The sequence below is a fragment of the Sturnus vulgaris genome, chromosome 3 (assembly GCF_052056855.1).
Source record: "Sturnus vulgaris isolate bStuVul1 chromosome 3, bStuVul1.hap1, whole genome shotgun sequence".
NCBI lineage: Eukaryota > Metazoa > Chordata > Aves > Passeriformes > Sturnidae > Sturnus > Sturnus vulgaris.
The window spans coordinates 105,923,028-105,940,267 of record NC_142245.1 but is presented as its reverse complement, the minus strand read 5'-3'; the positions used below and the strand labels follow the sequence as shown (position 1 = coordinate 105,940,267).

The window sequence follows — 17,240 nt, the reverse complement described above, 5'->3', positions numbered from 1 at the left end:
TGTTGAACCTCACCAAGGCGTTTCTGATCTTTGAAACCATTTGGATCTCAGTAGAGCTCTTTGAGGCAACCCCCTCTCTGCCCTGGCCAGGCTCAGCCCTCCCAGCAGAGCACCCCTGCCATGGAGGACAACTGGATTTATGTAGGAAAAATCTCATGTTTTCCAGCAGGGATTTATCTCCTCCAAAAGCAAACTGCCACCACTAATAAGCACTGATGCTTACACACCAACACCCTGCCCACAAGAAAAAAAACAAACCATCAAATACAAAATCTGTGCAAATACATATCTGGTCTAAGCCAACCTACCCAGGAAACCAAGGTTTGGTACCAAAAGCCACTGAGGTGCAGCAGAAATGCTTCCCAGTATCCATAGCACACCCTGGCATGGATGAAGAGCTTCCCTGGTTTAAAGGTGTAATTTATACACAGTAATTTATGAGTTACTAAAACCCTGCAGCCCTTTCAGCACACGTCAAGGCACCCCACTTCATACAGCAATCCCTGAGGGTAGCACTCAGCCCTCTGCATGGGAAAGGTCTCTTCCTGGAGGATTCAGCTCCCTTAATGGAGCAGGGAGCAGCCGGCACTCCCAGGAGGGAATCAGCTCCCTGGGAAATCGATGCCAAAGGAAGATAGAGTGGAGCTTAGTGCTTTTATAGAAATTATTTGGAAAGAGAAGAACCCAAGCAAAATGGCTCTTCCCTAGGGAACTTGGGACGTTTGTTTCTCTCCAGACATGCTCAGGATGGCTGTGTGACTTGTGGGCCTGATGCCGGATTCCCAGTATGCCTTGGAAATGCAGTTTTGTGCAGGAAAGGGACAAAACTCCCAACCAGTACCTCCTGCAGGACACAGACAACAGTGCCAGCGCTTCCGACCACGTGGAGCGAGGCATCTCCAGGTAAGGCCTCCCAGGGCCACTCCCATCCTTGTAAGAGCAGAAGCTCTGCTGCAGACCTGACTCTTTTAGCCTCTGGTTCTCCTTCTTTCCTGTCCCCCCCAACAGACTCACAAACCTCTCCCCACTGCAAACAGACCTGGACCAAGGGATTACAACCCACGCCAGACACAGGTTCTCCACTCCCTGCCTTCCCCCAGGGATCTCTTATTTTTCCACCAGGAAAGCCAGGGTAGCAATTTGAAGACTGCCAGAAAAACTCCTTTAACTCAAAGAAAAGAGCATTCCTACCTCACCTCCATCCCACTGCCAGAGCCAGAGGGTGATGCCGACCTGATCCCTCTGCCACAGACACCACTCCACCTTCACCTCGGGTCATCATTCCCACCAAGACAATTTTGGCTAGACATTTTCCAAAACCTTTGGGGAAGAAGTTTTCAGCTCCACTTACTCAAACCAAGTGTATCAGGCAGAGCTCAGAGGCTGAGGAGACATTCCCTTGTGGCTCTGCCAGGCTATGTGGCCCCCTTGCCAGGAGGGAATAGGTAAGGCACAGAGATGGTGGCAGCCTCACAGTCTCAGAGGGGCATCCCCCATCCCTCTTGGGGTCATGGCCAGGCTGACCCAGGGAAGACAGGGGACACCTGCTCTGAGTTTGGCTTTTGCAAAGGCACACACCAAAATGTGTATGTGTGTATATATATATATATTTTATATATATATATTTATATTTTTATATATATATATAAAATGGGCAGGGCTGCTGAGCAAGGCCAGGAGGGATAGGGAGAGCTGCAGAAATTGCTACCTGCAGCCACATGTCTCCACAACCATGTCCTCGTACTGTTTGTAAACCACATTGTTCCCGGAGTCTATGTAGAGGATGCTGATGGGGCTGAGCTTGGAGGGCACGCAGCAGCTCGGGGGGGTGGACTCTGGGTCCATGGAGTTCATCAGGGTCTGGATAATGGCGTGGTTGGTGGGCTCCAGGTGGGAGCGCAGTGGGAAGTCGCAGACCCCCTCGCAGTGATAGGCCTCGTAATCCAGGGGGGCGATTATCCAGTCATCCCAGCCCAGCTCCTTGAAGTTCACGTGCAGGGGCTTCCTGCTGCAGCGAGTCTTCGCCTTCTTCCCGTGGCCTCTGCCCCCAGACCGGGCTGCAATGGTGGTCCTCCTCTTCCTCCGCTTGGGATACGCCTCCTGGCCGGGATCGGGGGGCTCCAGGAAGGGGGGGCTGCCCAGGGCCTTGATCTTATCCCGGATCTCCTTGAAGAGGTTCTCCTTCCTGTGGGTGCGGGAGAAGGCCACGAGCAGGGCTCGCTCGTGGGGCTGCGGCCGGGGCTTGCCGAAGCCCAGCTGCCGGGGCGGCAGGAGCTGCCCCGACTCATCCGACACGATCCTCAGCAGGAAGCACAGCAGCGTTCCCGAGAGCGAGCTCTCCCTCTGATCTCGCACGGCCTCCCAGACATCAAACACCTCCCATCTGGAGGAGCCCGTGTCCAGAATGTCTGCAGCCCTGGAGTCCAGCAGCCGGGGCTCCTGGCCGTCCTGGCTGGGGCAGGTGGAGAGCAGGAGGTGGTGGAAGGTGCCTTCGGGGGACTGGGCCAAGCTCCGGTTCTCCGGGAGGGAGCGCAGGATCCGCAGCTCTGCGCCCGTCACCTCCTCTGCCTCAGGCAGGCTGGAGATGTCAAAGAGGTATCGCTGCTCCAAGGCGGATGGGGAGCCATCTGGAACAGATAACACGGAAGAAAAATAGAAGAAAAAATATTTAAGTATCAGCAAGACAAAGCCAAGCTGTCATTAGGGAGGTGCAAGGGCCGCAGAGATAATGGGGGAGATCTCGCTGTGCAACACGGCTCCCTGAGCACCCCAGCGGGACACAGTCTGTGTGTCCTGCATCCAGGAGCGTCACTCTGGCTGGGGGCACCAAAAACAAATGGGGAGGAGAAAGTATAGGAGGAAGAAATCAATTCAAACAAGTGGCTTCTCATCAGCACTCTTCTCCACATCCTGAAGAGGCTTCTGTGCCTCCTCCCAGGTGTTCCAGTGACCCCAGATGCACCACTATTCTGTTTTGGCACGGAAGCCACACCTGAACCTGTTCAGCCCTTATCAGCAGGTTGTCACCAATTTCTTCTGCCCCAAGTGTCACACACATACACACACTGTTAAAAATTCCACTTCCCCCTCGCAGATAGGCACAGGCACACAAGTCTGATAGAAGCACCCACAGCAGTTGAAAGTGAGCCCAGCCTCAGTTTGTCATTATCTTTAGTGGATCCAAAGACCTGACAGTGACTTGTGCAGTTTCTGGCGCTGAATAAATATAGTCGACGTGAATTTAAAAAAGAAACACCAGAGGAGGTGGAGTTGGGAAGAAGAGATGAATGGAGTTCTGGGAGGGTTGTTTTTTGTTTTCTCCCTCGTTAACGAGAAACCTGACCGGGGCATGCTGCAAATATCTCTACTGTGCCCGGAGCGCCCCGACCCGCTGCCGGCGGAGCCCTGCCCGACACAGCCCTGCCCGACACCCCCGCCGGCAGCGCCGCCGGCTGCAGCCTGCACATCCCGCCGCGGGGGAAGCTTCTTCTCCCTGTCATTTGCCGCTGCTGCTATTATTATCATTAACAGTAGTATTATTATTCATCATAGTTATTAAAATCACTATTTGAAAAGCAGATCTAAAATTCCTATGAGAAGCAGATAAGAGCAGATAAGGAGATCCCTTTGAAGAGTTCATCTGGTTTCGTTTTGCGCTGAAACTTCCCAGGACCTGTTCACAGTTTTCGCCCAGCTCTCACAAGCCGAGCATTGCCCACCCTCCCACCGGAGCATCCTCTTCCCTGTCCTGCCTCGCTCCCCGACGTTTCCACATCAGCTTCCAGTATACCTCCTCCCGCAAAGGCTGCCGGCAGGATACGGCTCCTTCTGGATGTGGGAATGGGGCTGAGGGGGGCTCTCCCACCACGAGGCAGCCGGCGACAGGCACGGGGTGCGGCGCACGGGGTGCGGCTGCCGCGGCTTTTCAGTTTGCGTTTTCATCTTATTCCATCGAGAATGTATTATTTTTTTTCCCGCAGCCGAGCGAACTTGGCCGGCAGGGTGCGAAGTACATATATATATATACAAGTATTTGTTAAAAGTATATCGTTAGGTGCGTATATGCATTTGATTATTATTATTACTATTATTATTTGATTCGCGGGTATGAAGAGGGCAAAAGAAGGCGAAGAGGGAGAAGGGGATCGCGATGCCGAGCTCAGCCGGCGGCGTTAGCGGGAGTCGCTCCGGAGCGCCGCGGCCGCCCAGGGCCGAGCGCCTGCCGGGGCACCGTGGCTGCGCTCCCTCCCTGGCCCGGCCCGGCCCGTCGCGGTGCCCCGCGGAGTTTTTCGGGTTGCAAAGGCTCTGACAGGACGGGGGATGCCGTGCCGAGAAGCTGCTCTCAAACTGCGCCTCACAGCCCGGCCCCGCATCAGGTGCCGAGCGCCGTCCGCACCTTCGCTCACCCCGTCCCGGCTGGCTGCACCTCCCAGCCCGTCCCGAACCGCATCCCCGGCACCAAGCGTCATCCTTGGTACTAACTGCGTCTGCAACTCCATCCCCATCCCAGATCCCCGCTCTGCGCCACGCTCATCTCCGTCGGCAAACCCCTTCACCGGTGCGGGGCACAAACCTTTTGTTGTCCCCATCGCCACCCTCCCAACTGTATGCTCACGCACAACCCCACTCCCAGCCCTGTCGTCGCCCCCTCTCCCACACTCAGATGCGCACACGGCTTCATTCCCGTTGAACAAACGGGATGCGCATCCCCTATCCCGTGAAGTTCCATCCCCTGCCATCACCCCGCGCGGAAACCAACGCACAACCCCATTCTCCAACCAACGTACAATCCTATCCCAGGCACAGCCCCGTGCTAGGACCAATATGCGAGCATCCTCTCCGTGTGCCATCATGTCCCCAAACTCACGCTTAGAGTGATGCACAACCCCGTGTATCCATCCCCACATCCACACAGGAGCCCGATCCCCACACCCATGCACAACACTGTCTCCATCCCCAAGCCCCGACCTCATCCCCAAGCCCTAGCACCGACTTTTCTCCGCCCGACGGCGGGGTCCCGGCGGGGCGGCCGCTCCGCGCTCCCTGCCCGGCCGCGGCTCCCCCGCACTCACCGCTGCGCGCCCGCTCCGCGAAGCCGGTCACGGTGTCGGCGCGGCGGCCGGGGGCGCGGCGGGCGGCCAGACGCTGGTACAGGGCCACCATGTAGTGATGCGGCACCACCGTGCCGTTGCGGAGAGCCCCGTCCCTCCGCGGCGGGGAGGAGAAGGGGGAGGCGGCGGCGGCGGAGGAGGAGGAGGCGGAGGAAGGCGCGGCTGCCGAGGGTCGCTGGGGAGCGGCCGCTGACGGGCCGCGCACGGCGGCGGCCTCCAGCCCGCGGCGGAGGCGGCAGGCGCCCAGCAGGCAGAGGCAGAGGGCGGCGGCGGCGGCGCGGAGGCGCATGGCGGCGGCCCGGGGCTCGGCGCGGAGCTGCTGCCGCCGCCGCTCCCCGCCCGCTTTTGAACATCGTCTTCGCCCGCCGCCGCCGCCGCCGCCGCCGCAGCCGGGCCCGGCCGCCCGCCGCCCGGGGGCGCCCCCTGCCGGCCGCCCGCCCCTCCCCGCCCGCGCACCGCCCGCGCCCCGCGCCCGCCCCGGCAGGTGAAAGATCCCCGGACCCCCCTTTGGACCTCGCCCCGGCAGGTGAGAGATGCCCGGAGCCCCCTTTGGGCTTTGCCCCGGCAGGTGAGAGATGCCCGGAGCCCCCTTTGGGCTTTGCCCCGGCAGGTGAGGGACCCCCCCCTTTAGACCTCGTCCCGGAAGGTGAGAGACCCTCGGACCTCCCCTTGGACCTCGCCTCGCCCGCCTCGGTAGGTGAGACCCCCCGGACCCCCACCTTGGACCTCGTCCCACCTGAGAGAGCCCCCGGACGCCGTTCGGAGCTCGCCCCGCCTCCGCCGCCAGGTGAGGGACCCCCGGACCCATCGGATCCCGCCCCAGGTCTCTCAGCAGGTGAGAGATCCCTGAAGGCTTCGGACCCCCCGGTGGGGGCACCCCTCATTTGGCGGGGGGAGCAGCGTCCCACAGCCCCCTGCCATGGCGTCACCCCAGCCTAACTGTGGGGTGGGATGGGGCTGTGTTTGACTTTGGAAGGCGACCCCAATTCGGGATGGAGGGAGGCTGGGGGGGACACCGCCACCTCTGTTTGCATGGGTCATATCTCGGAGCGGGGAACCCCCCACTGAAGACTGGACCGAGAACCCACACCTTATTGGAGCGGGTCACCCACCACCCCGTACTGGGGCGGGGGTCCCGGTCCTACACTGGAGATGGGGCAGTCGTGGCTCTGTTTCGAGCGGAGGAACCGCTACCCCATGTTTCGGCAGACCTCTTTTCCTCGACACTGGCCCCGGGGGTGATGCCGGCGGTGGGGCCGGGCGGGGGAGCCGGAGTGACCTGCCCTGGGGCGGCCCCGGGGCCCCAGGCTTCCCCCGCACCGCTCCGAGATGCCCCGGGCTGCCCCGAGCCTCCATCGGCCCCGGTAATTCCGCCTCGGGAGTCCGACACCGGAGCAAAACAAAGACCCAGCCGGGCTGCGGGCTGATGTTTTCCCTCGCACGGAGGGTTTCCTTGGTAAAATTCAGATGTTTCCTTGGGTCTCGATTAAAATAACAAAGTGGGGTATTTACTAGGATGTTATTTCAAGTCTCTTAAGTCCCTGGTTATGTCTGTTGCGATTTCTCCGCAAATACAAAAACAAGCGCTGCGATGATTTATTTGAAGGAATGTAGGTGTTTCGCCAAAACAAACACGGCCTTTTTTTTCCTTCTCCCCCCGAAACAATCGCTTCTCACGAGCATTTGTCACTGCAGCCTCTTGGATTTCTTTCTGCTGTAATTTTACAGGTGTCTTGTCACAGTATCGCGAGTGGGTTTCTAATGCCAACCAGCGGCTTTGCTCGGTATGTACACGCAGACTGTGCAGAGACATGGACGCCACTCCCAGGACACCATCCCAAGAAAACCCCATCCCAAGAAATTCCTCTCCCATGCAGTGCTGGATGGCCTGAAGCCATTTGCACACCTTGCACAGCACTGGCAGAGTTTGCACAGCCTTTGCACAGGGCTTGCACGGCCTGTACATGGAGTTGCCATGGCTTGCATGGCATTTGCACGCTCAGCATGCTCACATAAGGTCTTGCACATGCCACCCTCCCTACAGTTAGTGATCCCCCAGCTAGGGCAGTAGGCAGAGGAAAGGCTGGCAGAGGAAGGCTTCATTAGCTGTTATTCTTCTGTCAGTCCCTTATTCAATCCAGCCTGATGCTATTCTGATACTATAGGTCATTTTTAAAAAACATTTGATAAAACCTCTCAGCCCTGAGGCCTCACTCCCCCCTGGCCAAGGTGCTGAGACTCCACTCGGGAGCCCTTCCAGAACCAGAACATGGCTCAGTGCCAGGGCTTCTCTTCCCAAAGATGGGAAGGCTGAAAAGCACTGTCCAGTCCTATCCCCCTTAATCCCACCTCAAAGAGCAGTCCCAGACTCCAAACTGTGCTCCCGATGCTCCCATTGCTGTGTATGGCAACATTCCCTTTCCTGGTGCTGCCCAAGGAAGGGATCAAAAGGGTCAGCAAAAGGATGGAAGGATGCTGGGGTGGGAAGGACTGTTGAATGGGCAGACAAGTCTATCCATAAACCCATGGGCTTCTTGCAATGATTTTTGGAGCATCCTGCCTGGAATCGTTTCACACAGTCAGTTTTATGGAAACAGTGAAAGGTACAAAACTGGTGAGTTTGGGTCTAGCCTCGGGACCCCAAGTCTGTACATCCTCCAGGAACCCCAAGGTTCACCAAATTCCCTATGACTGGAACTGTCACTGTCACTGCATTTTTGGTGTGTATCTTTCAAAAATTAAAGTTATATTAATACAACAGACAACTGTTCATCCAGTTTGTTCTTCCTCCACAGCTTTTTTTGCCCACAGACCATCCTCTTCTCAGCCCCCACTGTGGGCACCAGGGCCAAATCCCTGCCTGCTGTGAGCGGGCAGAACAGAGCAATGGGTTCCTGTGCATCAGTTTGCACCACACCATCCTTGTCCCTGTGTGCAGCTGTCCCCATGACAGAGCATTGTGCTGCTGGGTGACAAGAGCCAGGTCCCTGTGCTCCCTGTCTGTATGGAGACCCAGGCACAGGCACACACACCCCATACAGCCCCAGTGACATGGACACACGTCTGTGAGCACCAGGTGCATGTGCCTGCACCAGAAGGTACATGAACACACACAAACACACACACAGGTACACACACACAGGTACACACACACAAAGACAGGTACACCAACTCAAGCAGCAAACCCTGCCTGGCCGGGCTGGAGGGTAGATGTGAAATCCTAAAGCTCATCCTCTCAACCACACAGCGTCTATCGAGATGCACAAGCACTGACTTTCCCATCTGTTCTCCATTGCAGCCTCATTTAAACCCTTTTGGGCTTTCTTGAATTTCCATCAGCCCAGCCCAGCCCAGCTGCAGGACCTTCCCAAGCCTCCCGAGCCCTGTGCAGCAGCACAGCAGCTCCTGCCCCCAGTCCTTCCCTGTACTGGGGATGGATGGGCTCCCTTCTCTCCCACTGCAAAACTTTGGTGCATAATTCCATGCTGGCAAAAAGCCACCTTCTACCAGCCCCCTTCCAAACCCAAATTAGCACGCTGCTGCAGCAGCAGAAATTGGAGAGGAAAGGCTGCAGTTTTATTTTACAACTCAATTAGCAAGTTTATACAGAAAAAAACACCCACATAACTGAGGGAGATTTTATGTCCGTTCAGCTTCACCAGCAAATAGACCAGTTCCTCCTGAGGGCACTCCCCACTGCTGTGGGCACAGTGATGTGCTTCTGCCCATGGGGCCCCTCAACCAACGTGGTGATCCTGCCTCCATCCCTGCTCACTTGCTCCGTCTCTTTTTTCTCTTCCACTTAAAAATCCTCTGGGTATCTCTATCATGGGCTGAAAAACACAGTTTTGAGACTGTCCTGACACCCTGTTCACTGAGTATTAAATCGGAAGTGTGCCAAAACCTAAGATGAAGATAAAGGGCCACATTTGCCTCTAATTTTTCCCTAAGAACCAGTCCCAAGTAACATGAAGCCAATGGCTGTGTACCCAGGAGGGATCCTGACTCCTGAAACAGCTTGCACCATATCCCACTGCAGTCTCTCCCTTCCTTGACCAATATACCCTTCTGGTCAGGTTTCTGGAAAGAAGGTGACAGTCTTCTCACTAAGCCAGTTTTCTTATTGGGAACATTTTTTGGATGGTGATTGCCTCAGGGTCAGGAAGGACTCATTCCTGTCTGGCTGACGCTTGGGATTGTCCCTTCTATTGCAGTCCCCCTTCCTCCACTCCCCATTTTTGTGCCCATCACCACCCTACTTGCCCTCCTGCATTGTCCATGGTGGTTGGGGACTTTTGTGTGTGGAGCACTGAATCATTTCCATGCACAGGAGTTGAGTCTTTGCCATGGTGAATCACCCTACCATGGCTATCTCCTCTTGTCCAGCTGTAGGCAAGGTCCCAGCCTGGCAGAAGGGCTGCCCTACTGATGCTCTTCAGCAAAGGGATGAATTTGATTTAACTAGAACCCCACCAGGCATGGAAGACCACTTCTCAAAGTAGGAAACTGAGGCAGAAGGGAAATCCTGAAGGAATAACCATGTGCCTCATATCTCAGCCATGTTCCCAGGGCTCTGCACCTCCACCTCATCTTCCCTGTCATCAACCCTTTCTGATGGAATAGAAATAAGTTGCAGCGACAAACCCCCTCCTTTTCAAAACTGGAGGTGTTTGCAGCTGTTTCTGGTTGCTGAGCTAGGGGGGCTCCACCAGCTTTTCAGGTCTTGAGCAACTTCAGTGATCATACTATTGATGCCAGTGGCTATTTGGAAGAGTGTGTTTTCATGTAGTGACCGCACAAGAAGCCTCTTGAGGCTTCACTTAACAAATGTCTTCTAGCGAGATGGCTACGAGTGACAGCAGGGCCAGCTCAGCAAGTAGCTAAGCAACAGCATCATTTTCTTTCCAAATCTTCCAGCAACTCCTTCCAAAACTTACTTAAGCTGAAGCCAAGCTTAATTCTTTCTGATTGTCTGCTCAGGGATAGCCAGGGAAGATAAGACAAATCAAGGTACAAACTCCATGCATGAAACATCAGATGGATTCAAGGACCCCGTAGGCTGCTTTGCTTCAGGCCCAGAGACCTGACGTCAGCTCAGTCTGGCTGCCTAAAGCTGTGCTTGTCTCACATCACTTTCTATTTGAGCACTGTGCTCTAGCTAGGGGACAGGAAATGCTTTGCAGAGAGTTCAATCCTTCTGGAAACAAAAAAGCTTCTTGAAAAAAGCTTTCCAAAATCCCCTCAGGGAAAATTGTCCTATTCAGCATCTGGTCGACAGGGTCTGGCATAAGCCACCTGAAAATAGTGAGTCAAAACACAATTGAAAGCTCAGTCAATTAAAAAAAAAATTAAAAGCTGACTCTACTTTTTGAAAAGTGCAGAGTCAGCAAGTAATTTGTCAATGCGCCAAGCACAGATGCTGGGTCATGGTGATGACTCACCCCAAGTGTCTTCATGGCAGTACTCTAGGCCAGAATCTAGTTGGAAGGTGTGGGATTCACTTCCCCTCATTTTCAGGATTAGTTCCTTTTCAGCCTAACTAACCACCTTCTTCCCATTACGAGCTCCTGGAGGGAGAGCAGTACCTGCAGAAAACAGTTCCTACAGCATTAAGACAGAGTCCAGCTGAGACAGCTGTCACAGAGGTCAAGAAAGCCATCAGCTGTCTCCTCCCCACCCCGGATGAACAAGTGAGATGTTAACAAGGGGAAGTAGCTCTCCTCAAGCTCTGCTCCATGATTCCTTATTCTTATGTGTTAAATCCTTTGATCTCCACTCAGTCTTTTTTTCCTCTCATCAGTTTCCCCCATCACTGCGTTCCTGCCCAGCTTCTTGTCCTCCAGCTCTCAGTCCCTCCCTGAAGACTCCTCAGATTTGGGGGCATCAGGGAAGAGAAGGGGAGACTTGGCTGGGAGAGTATTTGCCAGCAAATGCTCAAGGGAAACACCATAAAAGGAACAGAGTACCTCACCCTGATCTTTCCAGTTCTGGACTATTCCTAGGAGATTCCTTCTCTGCCCTCTCCCCATCCTTTCCCAGCCAGTGCTGCTCATGACTGCTGTGTCAGGCTCACTTTTCTGCCACTTGAGACAGAATTTCTCCATGCAAAAACCAAGTTCTTTGCTTTTCATCGCAATTCAAAGTCGTATCAGCAACTCCAGTTATTTGTAATAACTCTAATAAAACTCCAGTTATCTCACTCATAACTTTCTGGACACAGCTGTGCACCACTATGAACATGGAAGGCAGGTGTTTGGGGTTTTTTGTTTCCCTTTAAGTTATCTTCCCATCCTTTGGTATTGTTGTTACATTTTCTCTCTCATTCACTTCAGTGCTCTAATCCCATGATTTTATTTTCTGTCACAGACCTGACAAATTCTGGCATATTTGGTTTCCTGGACAGTTTCTCTGGGGACACCAACAAGCCCTGTGGATAAGCAGAGAAGACCTGGCACCCCTCAGCTCCAGCCCAGCACTCCTCCCTCCCTTCACTGCTCTGTGCCTGCTGCTGTGCTGGGCTGTGAGGAGGAGAAGGAATGGAGGCAGGTGGGTGTGTAGGTGCGGGAAAAGATGAGGTGCAAAGTCGTGCTTGATTGCAGCTTTGCATGGTCTGCATCATTTCCATCAAAGATTGTCCCTGATGTCCCTGGCAGGGCAGCATGTCCTTCCACGACAGAGGTGGGGATTTGGGCCGACAGGAAAGATGACTTTTACCTGAAAGGCCCCACAGACACCAGCACACACCATGGGGCAAACTGAGCAGCTCACAAACTAATTCTTACCACTGGTACCTTCTGGTGTGTTACCCAGTTCTGCATTTTAACCCTACAATTTATGCTTTTTTTTTTAATCTTGCCTTTTCCAGCTTTTTGCTTCATAAACAAAAATTTGGGTCTCTTTCTCCTTCGGCTGCTGAGCAGCACGAGAAGCTCGGAAAAGAACCCATCCCACCGTCACCCAAGCTCAGCAGAGGGGCCGGGGGGCTGCGGAGGGACCGAGCATCATCTGGAACCGTGTGAGCCCTGGGAAGGCTCTCCCAGGGCAGGAGCACCATCTCCTGGAAAAGGGATTTATAGCACTGGGGCACCGTGTAAGGTGTTTCCCGAGGCACAGATGGAATGTGGAAGGCACCAGCAGTTTGGAGGGCACTCACTCTGGTTTCTCTCCATGTACGGTGTGAAATACACATAAAGAAACTCAGTACAAGTGTGCCCTGTGTAAAAAGGAGGGAGATGGAAAACTGGCTGCACATGGAAACACATTTCATGGGCACATCCCTTTTTTTCTGTGCTGTGCATTAGACAGACTTGAGTGTGAGTTGCAGGATCAGATGCTAGTTTTTACTATGGATGTATCAGGTGAAGTTCCATTTTATTTCACATTTGAGACCCTGTCTCAAAGAGTCATGGAGTTAATACAAAGACAAAGAAATACAAACCACATCTTGTGTAAGGAAGGGTCCTTTGCAAAGTTTTGAGGAGTAACTTAGAACAAGCTTTCTGCCTATATATCTTTCCATTGAAATAAAATGCAATAAAAGGAGATATATGCAATGTATTACATCCTGCAGCCCCCACACATTTATTTAGTTCTCCCACTAAAGTTAAAGGCATGCCTCTGGACAGGGACAGCTACATGGATGAAGCCACTAACACACATCAGTGTGAGATGTCAAGTGCCCTATTAGGGATGACCTCGATTTCCTAACACATCATAGTGGTACCTGTTCCTCTCTCAGCTCTTTGCAGACAAGCTGGTGTGGGCTATACTGACATTAGTATTTGGGTAGCATCAGTTTCTGCCTCAACAAGAAAGGCATGGACCTGTTATTTATAGTAGGACACAAAGATGATCCCGGGGTGGAGCACCTCTCCTATGGAGACAGGCTGAGGGAGCTGGGGCTGTTCAGGCTGGAGAAGAGAAGGCTCCAGGGAGACCTCACTGCAGCCTTACAGTACTTAAAGGGGACTCACAGAAAAGAAGCAGAGTAAATTTTTTACACAGGCAGACAGTGATAGGACAAGGGGGAACAGTTTTAAATTAAAGGAGGAGACATTTCGATTGGATGATAGGAAAAAATTCTTTTTTGTGAGGGTGGTGAGCCACAGGTTGCCCAGAGAAGCTGTGGATGTCCTATCCCTGGAAGTGTACAAGGTCAGGTTGGATGGGACCCTGAGCAACCTGATCTAGTGGAAAGTGTCCCTGTCCATGACAGTAGGGGGGTGCAGAACATGATGATATTTAAGGTCCTTTCCAACCCAGGCCTTTTTATGATTCTATGATTTATATTTAATGCAGGCAACATGCTTGCTTTGCCTTGCCCACTTGTCTGTCTTTACACACCAGAACACTTATGCACAGCTTCAGGCACCTGAGACAATATCAAATCCTTTAATGTGAATATATGGTGCTACCTGAGATATCCAGACCTCCAGCTTCTGCCTCAGAGAAGAGGGAGATATTCTAACCTTCTGCTTCACTGACCAGCATGATGTCTATAGACCTTTCCCAACCTAAATGATTCCGTGAATCTACAGGGGTCCTGAATATCCTGCAGAGAAACCTCAGGTACCTATTTTAGCACCTGAGCATGTGATCTTATGAGAATATCATCAGAATTTAGTAGGAAAAAAAAATAAGATGGGACTTTCTGATATTGAAGAAATCCCTGAAGAGCACAGCACTGTGTGTGGGTTGCTTCAGCAGTGTAGAGGGAGCTCTGCCTATTTCTGTAGTTTACACACTGATCTCACTAGGTTACTAAGTCAAAATATGCCATTTTGGGCTCATTCATCTGTGTCCAGAAGAAAAGTGCAGCTCAAAATGACTTAATGTGACCAGGTCCTGTATAAAACGAAATGAAATTATTGTTGGGAGGGCAGCTGCTGATTTGCTAACCAGCACTTCACACTTGGAACAAGGAGGTTTTAAATTCTGCCTCTGTCCTTTCTGTAGGGCCTCATCCTGCATGCAGATTCAATCTTTGCTGACAGTTTTTATAAGAGTCAAAGGCACAGGGACAGTTAAAGACTGTCCTGGGCCTTGATGAATTAGTGGTGTGGAAACTGCAAGTGAACCCAGATCTGAATATTCTCTGTAACTTCTGAATCTTCTCCATAGTTACTTCTTCTGTACAGTAATGGTATGTGGATACAATATTTATAAGACAGGTTGTGAATATAAGGACTAATGAGCTCTTCACGTAGACGTAATTGTGCAAGTAGAGGTAGCCACTTGGGCTACATCTATACATGTACATTAAATGTTTGTAGGAACACTCATTGGTACCAAGGTCAGGTGCTGTGGATCAGCCCATGTCCACATGGATAAACTCCCATCATCTCCAAGACTGATGGTCATGTACAAGCTGTGAGCTGAGAAAGTCTGTGTTAACAAATGAACTGCTCCAGGAACTCTTCATCAGGGTCTGAGTCCAAAAACACACCAGAGACCCTCTTAACTGTGTGACAATGCTGACCTGGCTCCCTGGCACTATTTAATTTACTTGAGTAAATGAAACACTGGAGACCCTGGAGATCAGGTTGGGGTACCTGACCTTGTGTGTAGAAAACCTGGGTCATTGTCAGGATTGTCTGTGGCCTTGTCTTCATTCCTTCAAAAGCTTATTCCACCATGGCTGGGCTGAACCTTAGCCAGCCAAGAAACAGAGGTTTTTTTGTTGGAAGAAAGGTCTGTGCCTTTGACATTTGTTGGGGAGCTGAGAAGCTGGCAGCAAGAGCAATGAAGAACATTGCCTTGGGAAGGGACCTTAACCAGAGCTGTTTGGGACTCTGGGACTGCCACACTCCTTCCCATCTTAGTTTTTCCCTCTCTTTTGCAACAGGACCCTGACTGCTCTTGTGGGCAGCTTGGGAAAAGGATTAAGGAAATATTAAGGGTGTATTTACAACCTTGTTCAGGGATGGAATGGATATTCCTGGTGGAGTGTCAGGAAGGAAGAGCACTTTCCATGCAACCAGCTTTTCCTCAATTCCTGCATTTCCCCTTTTACTCCCAGAGTAAAAGGGGAAATGCAGAAATTTGCTTTGGGGGGAAACTCACCACTGCCCAGACCACTTCCCCTGACTGTGTAATTCTTGGGTAGCAATTACCATTCTGGTTTTGTAATTGTAGCTTTGAATGCACATGTGACTGATTCCAGCTTAGGCTCCAGTCATATGAACCAGGAATTAAAACAGCTGGTTGTAGGACCAGCTTGAACAATGTGGTCTCCCAAGGAGACTTCATTTCCATTCTCCTCAGGCTGATTGTTTCTCTCATCAGGTGGTGGTTGCTTCTTGCACTACAGAAAGCTGAAAACTTGACTCATGAGAAAAATATCCAAAATGATTGCTACACCACTGTGCCATAAATGGCTACATCTCTCTCTGGGGATGTTTTTTCCTCTGTCTTTCTGAAGCACAATCACCCACCCTTCTCTAAAATCTCCAACACTCATATAGTGCCACTTTAGAGGAGTTTCATGAAGAAGTATTTAGGGTAGATTCATTTTACTTGGTCTACAACGTGAGATTTGTTAGACACACATCAGCTGTGCCACTCATTGGACCAGAATTTCTCCTTTTGTCCATTGACTACAAAGCCAGTGTAGCAGATCAGCACAGAGCAAGATGCTAAGCAGGTCAAAATCTAATTTAAAACAAGAATAATCTCACTGTGTGACACTGGATAAGTAAGTAGTTACTGCTTCGTAACACCTTCACAATTGCAGCCACAAATATCTTCATTAAAAAGCATGAATTTAAATACCTATGTCCATGACCTGGTGAAACCCAAAATCTGTTAGCCACTTACTAGGTAAGAGTCAGAGCATCTGACTTAAAATGCTTGTTGTAAAATATCTGTGAGCTAAACTCAGCTCCTTAAAGAAACAGCAATGACCTGGAAAGATGTTCACCTTCCTACCATAACTGTGATGAGATGGGTTGTGCTGATTGTGCTGTGAGACAGAGGCATCTTGCAGATCTCCTTGGATAACTGGGTCACTCTATCCTGGCTTGCTGGCACCTAGAAAAGGTTGGGCCATTGAAATGGCTCTCATGGCATCTGCCAAATTAGTTAGCTTGGATTGAAAAAAATGTAGCAGAACCAATGCAACTCAGTTTACCAAAAAACCTGCATTGTACTTCCTTTTTATTTCCATCACACACTGGAGGTATATGAGAAGCGACTGGTGAGCCAAATCAAACAGGTATCTGCTGAGTTTATGCCTCAGCTTTTCCCTTAGAGGGACATAAATCCTGGCCTCTCACCTATTGAGCTGCCAGGTTTTACAATGGTTGGAGGAGCTGAAAGCTGTCCAGCCATTTCTTCGTCTGTTGTGTTTGGTTAAAATGTGTCATTGGGTTACTGCACTGTTTTTCAGTGGGGAGTAGCCACAGAGACTGGCAAATACATGGAGCAATAGACAGAGCAATTGCACACACCTTTTTAGGAAGAGGTGCTGAAGAATAACATAGTAACGCCCTTTCACCTCCCAGCCCTTTCTCATTTTCTTGCTAATTCCAAAAGATTAAATTTTTCCTTTTGGGAGAATTTCAGTCAGGTCCAGAATCACTCATAAAATGGAGGAATTGTTCCAACAATGACCCTGAAAGGTTTACTAATTTTAAAAGGAAATCCAGGAACAAACCCTGGCCAGCTCTAACTGGATGGTTCACACTGTGCTCTGGTGGGTAGTTCAGCAGAGAAGCCTGGGTCTCCATCACTCTCAGCCTTTACACTTGCAGTCAGGAATCTGCATAAAGGGAGTCACTTCCACACTTTCACACAGGTAATGAGCAACCAGGAGCCAGCACCAAAAAACCAAGCAGGCCTTGGGCTCTTGCTCGTCTCCAATTAAATAACTAAGCACAAACAGAAACAGCTCCAGAGCTGATTTGGTGGGAGTGAGAGAAGTGATAGTAAAATCCTTGGGCACCAGCTTTGATCAGGTGTGTGGTGAAGATGGACTTGAAAAACTTGGCAACATATGTGGTGAAGATGGACTTGAAAAACTTGGCAACATATGTAGGTGTAAACTTGTGCAGTTATTGACTGCCCAACACTGTTCCTTCACTTTTCCTGGACTGGGGAAATACTTTCCATTGCTGCTATGTAAAGACTCAA

General features: G+C 51.5%; 1 protein-coding gene across 1 annotated transcript; it reads right to left on the bottom strand.

The window, feature by feature from the left end:
• Window positions 1-1,597: 1,597 nt before the first annotated feature.
• Window positions 1,598-5,400, bottom strand: GDF7 (growth differentiation factor 7). The gene is made up of 2 exons (XM_014894908.2): window positions 5,073-5,400; window positions 1,598-2,627 (listed from the first exon to the last, which is right to left on the bottom strand). Exons 1-2 carry the CDS (start codon window positions 5,398-5,400, stop codon window positions 1,705-1,707), a joined length of 1,251 nt encoding a protein of 416 aa, XP_014750394.2. The 3' UTR covers window positions 1,598-1,704.
• Window positions 5,401-17,240: the final 11,840 nt, after the last annotated feature.

Bases quoted from the DNA above. Each gene is read 5' to 3' on its own strand.
- GDF7 (XM_014894908.2), bottom strand. From the start codon at position 5,400: ATGCGCCTCCGCGCCGCCGCCGCCGCCCTCTGCCTCTGCCTGCTGGGC. The intron at 2,628-5,072 runs GTGAGTGCGGGG...TATCTGTTCCAG, and splicing joins CGCGGAGCGGGCGCGCAGCG to ATGGCTCCCCATCCGCCTTG.